Raw genomic sequence first — 5000 nt, forward strand, 5'->3', positions numbered from 1 at the left:
TTTGGAAATATCAATATCTTTTCTATCTCCAGGGCCGACTTAACAGCTGTGGAGAGGGAGGGGGAAGGGGGGGGGGCTCGACTTCTTGTGCAAGACCCTTAAACAATAAAATTTCTTTCAATATCCAAGATTCAAGAGTCATTTTAAAACAATGGAGTTCTTAGTCTACATCATAACAGTAAAGTCATAATGAAACAGTATGAAAATGAATTGTATAGATTATTCAGATATGTTATAATACTTATCAATATTTACTTTAATCCAGTTCTTTCTTTCTCCTCCGCTCTCGTTATCACTTTGTTCTTACCATTCCTTATTATCGTACTACTATCGTTTCTCTCTTTTCTTCTCGCTATACTTCCTTATTTTTCATTCCTTCATACTACTACTCCTCCTCCTTATCTTCCTGCTCTTCTTGCTCCTATCTTTCTCCCTCCATCTTCTTCACCTTCTTCTCGCTTCACTTCTCCTCCTCCTTCCTTCCTCCTCTTCCCTTTCTCCTTTATCTTCTCCCTTCACTTCTCCTTCTCCATCTTCTTCACCCTTCACTTCTCCTTCTCTTTCATCTTCTCCCTTCACTTCTCCTTTTCCTCCCTTCACTTCTCCTTATCCTTCTCTTTCTCCTCCTCCTTCTTCTTCTTCTTCTCTTTCTCCTCCTCCTCCTCCTCCCCCCCTTTCTTAATCCCCTTCCTCCTTCCCCAATAAGTATTAATCTCCCAGCCCTGGACGTCCATAAAAGAGCGGAATGGCCATAAAGATGTTGGCAGGACCATACGCAGTGGCGGCATTTAATCGGTTTATTGATGAGTTTAATGACAAATTAGAAAACGGGAATTGGCGAAACATAGAAAAAGGGAAATATTTAAGGGTTAACTTTTAAAAATATATGTGTGATTCTAAATTCAAATAGGCTTAATGAAGAAAAGAAATATGGCTTGAAGAAAATGTGTAATGGAAATGAAATAATTCAAAAGAATCAAATAAATTAAACAAGCGAAATGCACGGCTGTAAAAGAGAATCATTAAATCAAATGATGAAACACTTTATTAACGTGTTATACACTTTAACGATAAATAATTAGACAAATCTAAATAACCAAGAGAAAAAAATCTGATTAAGAAAAAGTATGAATATAAACACATCAGTGAAATCAAAACGTGAGTAATTAATATCAAACCAATCAGTAAAAAAATAAAAAATAAAATATTCAGATATCAGTGGAATAAAATGTTGCATCGTCACTATATCCCTAATAATACAATAATGATTATCACAACAACAAGAATAATAATAACAATAATAACAATGATAATAATAATAATCACAACTACTATCATCGTCAGCTATCATTATTACAATTCTCATCATCATCATCATTATAGAAATAACATTAATAATATTACAAACAACAACAACATAGAAATAACATTAAAAATATCACCACCAACAACAAAAACAACAACAACAACAATTTCAAAAACACACTTACATCAGCTTCGTCTTTGGTCTTACACACTATGTTGGTGTAGTTGATGTTCACGTAATCCAACCCGGAACAGATGGCTAACATTTTGTCCTCTACATCTTGTCCGAATTTGTTCAGCAACCGATCCGCTAATTTTGGATCCTGTGGGTGAGGACGGATTTTTTTTTTATTGATTATGAGGAGTGGGTGAGTGAGTGAGTGAATGAGTAAATGAGAGAGGGAAAGGGAGAGAGAGACGGAGAGGGAGAGAGAGACGGAGAGGGAGAGGGGGGAGAGAGGGAGAGGGAGAGAGAGAGAGAGAGAGAGAGAGAGAGAGAGAGAGAGAGAGAGAGAGAGAGAGAGAGAGAGAGAGAGAGAGAGAGAGAGAGAGAGAGAGAGAGAAAGGAGAGAAAGGAGAGAGAAAAATGAAAAGGAAGAGAGAGAGAGAGATGAAGGAGAGAGAGAGAGAGAGATAAGGAAGAGAGAGAGACAGATAAGAGAAGAGAGAGAGAGAGAAAAGGAAAGAGAAGGAGAGAGGGAGAGAGAGAGAGAGAGAAAGAGAGAGATAGACAGAGAGAGAGATAGACAGAGAGAGAGAGAGTAAGAGAGAGACAGCCAGACAGCCAGCCAGACAGACAAATATGTACATGAATAATGGTCAACTAATGATGATCAGTGAAATCGTCAATTTGAATACAAGGAAAGCGATTATTCGACTGAGTATTGGCGAACTAAGCGTGCTAAATCGCTGGTTAACAGTAAATTAATTGATTATGATTGATATCGTTAATGATATTATGAACAATATATTGGCGTTGTAATAATGGCTGCATTGGTATGAACTGCATCACCAACACCATCATTATCAACATCACCGTCATCATCATAAACAAAGTTATCATTATAATAACTATTATCACTATCACTTCACACAAAAAATAACACAAGATAGAAAAATCACAACCAACAGAAAATATCTTTAACATCACAACAATCATTACGCTCAAGAAGCAAATCATAAAAAATATCTATCTATCTATCTATCTATCTATCTATCTATCTATCTATCTATATATATATATATATATGTATATATTTAATTCACCGCGACATACCACAACAGCATTCAATCATCACTCACGTCATCACAAAGCACAACTGGTCATAATTCACCACAAAATAATAAACCACTACAAATAACAACATTCGATCCAAACCTATGTCATCACAAAGTACACCATAAGGCACCACAAGCGGCTATAATTCACCACAAAATTTAAGCCCTAACCAGTGATGATAAGCCATTCAACACAAACTACACCACAAACCAATCACCACAAGTCGACACAAACGTCACCACAAACGATCACCACACATACCACGGCAAACCAATCACCAGAAACCTCACCACAAACCAATCACCACACACGTCACCACAAACCAATCACCACACACGTCACCAATAACAGCCATCACAAATCCCCCAATCACAAGTCACCACACACATCACAAATCAATCACAAGTCACCACAAACCAATCACCACCCACACGTCAAATACAAACCAATCACCACACACGTCACCACAAACCAATCACCTACACACGTCTACTACAAACCAATCACCACACACGTCACCACAAACCAATCACCACACACGTCACCACAAACCAATCACCACACACGTCACCACACACATCACAAATCAGTCACAAGTCACCACAAACTAATCACCACACACGTCACCACAAACCAATCACCACACACGTCACTACAAACCAATCACCACACACGTCACCACAAACCAATCACCACACACGTCACCACACACATCACAAATCAATCACAAGTCACCACAAACCAATCACCACACACACGTCACCATCTAAACCTTAAGTCACCACACTCGTCACCACATACATCGCAAATTAATCACAAGTCACCACCCACATCACAAATCAACCACAAGTCACCACCCACATCACAAATCAATCACAAGTCACCACACACATCACAAATCAGTCACAAGTCACCACACACATCACAAATCAATCACAAGTCACCACACACATCACAAATCAACCACAAGTCACCATCCACGTCACAAATCAATCACAAGTCACCACACACATCCACCAAATCAATCACAAGTCACCACACACATCACAAATCAATCACAAGTCACCAAACACATCACAAATCAATCACAAGTCACCACACACATCACAAATCAATCACAAGTCACCACACACGTCACAAATCAATCACAAGTCGCCACACACATCACAAATCAATCACAAGTCGCCACACACATCACAAATCAATCACAAGTCACCACACACTTCACAAATCAATCACAAGTCACCACACACATCACAAATCAACCACAAGTCACCATCCACGTCACAAATCAATCACAAGTCACCACACACATCACAAATCAATCACAAGTCACCAAACACATCACAAATCAGTCACAAGTCACCACACACGTCACAAATCAATCACAAGTCACCACACACATCACAAATCAATCACAAGTCGCCACACACGTCACAAATCAATCACAAGTCACCACAAACCAATCACAAGTCACCACACACGTCATTACAAACCAATCACAAGTCACCACACACGTCATTACAAATCAATCACAAGTCACCACAAACCAATCACAAGTCACCACACACGTCATTACAAATCAATCACAAGTCACCACAAACCAATCACAAGTCACCACACACGTCATTACAAATCAATCACAAGTCACCACAAACCAATCACAAGTCACCACACACGTCATTACAAACCAATCACAAGTCACCACACACGTCATTACAAATCAATCACAAGTCACCACACACATCACAAATCAATCACAAGTCGCCACACACGTCACAAATCAATCACAAGTCACCACAAACCAATCACAAGTCACCACACACGTCATTACAAACCAATCACAAGTCACCACACACGTCATTACAAATCAATCACAAGTCACCACAAACCAATCACAAGTCACCACACGTCATTACAAATCAATCACAAGTCACCACACACGTCATTACAAATCAATCACAAGTCACCACAAACCAATCACAAGTCACCACACGTCATTACAAATCAATCACAAGTCACCACAAACCAATCACAAACCAATCACAAGTCACCACATACATCACAAATCAATCACAAGTCACTAAACACATCACAAGTCACCACACACATCACAAATCAATCACAAGTCACCACAAACCAATTACAAGTCACCACACACATCACAAATCAATCACGTCACCACAAACCAATCACAAGTCGCCACACACATCACAAATCAATCACAAGTCACCACAAACCAATCACAAGTCACCACAAACCAATCACAAGTCACCACAAACCAATCACAAGTCACCACACACATCACAAACCAATCACAAGTCGCCACAAACCAATCACAAGTCACCACACACATCACAAATCAATCACAAGTCACCACACACATCACAAATCAATCACAAGTCACCACACACAT

At 39.2% G+C, this 5000-nt stretch overlaps 1 protein-coding gene across 5 annotated transcripts in view; it reads right to left on the reverse strand.

Annotated features, from left to right (window-relative positions):
* norpA (no receptor potential A) overlaps nucleotides 1–5000 on the reverse strand; it is a 260031-nt gene that overhangs the window by 32357 nt on the left and 222674 nt on the right. For all 5 annotated transcript variants that reach the window (XR_011399775.1, XM_070142565.1, XM_070142568.1 and 2 more), the window contains exon 5: nucleotides 1491–1628. Coding sequence is in view for 4 of the 5 variants with exons in the window: in XM_070142565.1 (XP_069998666.1) it covers nucleotides 1491–1628 (138 nt within the window). In the remaining variant the exon portion in view is untranslated. The remainder of the gene's footprint in view (nucleotides 1–1490; nucleotides 1629–5000) is intronic.

This window comes from Penaeus vannamei, chromosome 29 (assembly GCF_042767895.1).
Source record: "Penaeus vannamei isolate JL-2024 chromosome 29, ASM4276789v1, whole genome shotgun sequence".
NCBI classification, from domain to species: domain Eukaryota; kingdom Metazoa; phylum Arthropoda; class Malacostraca; order Decapoda; family Penaeidae; genus Penaeus; species Penaeus vannamei.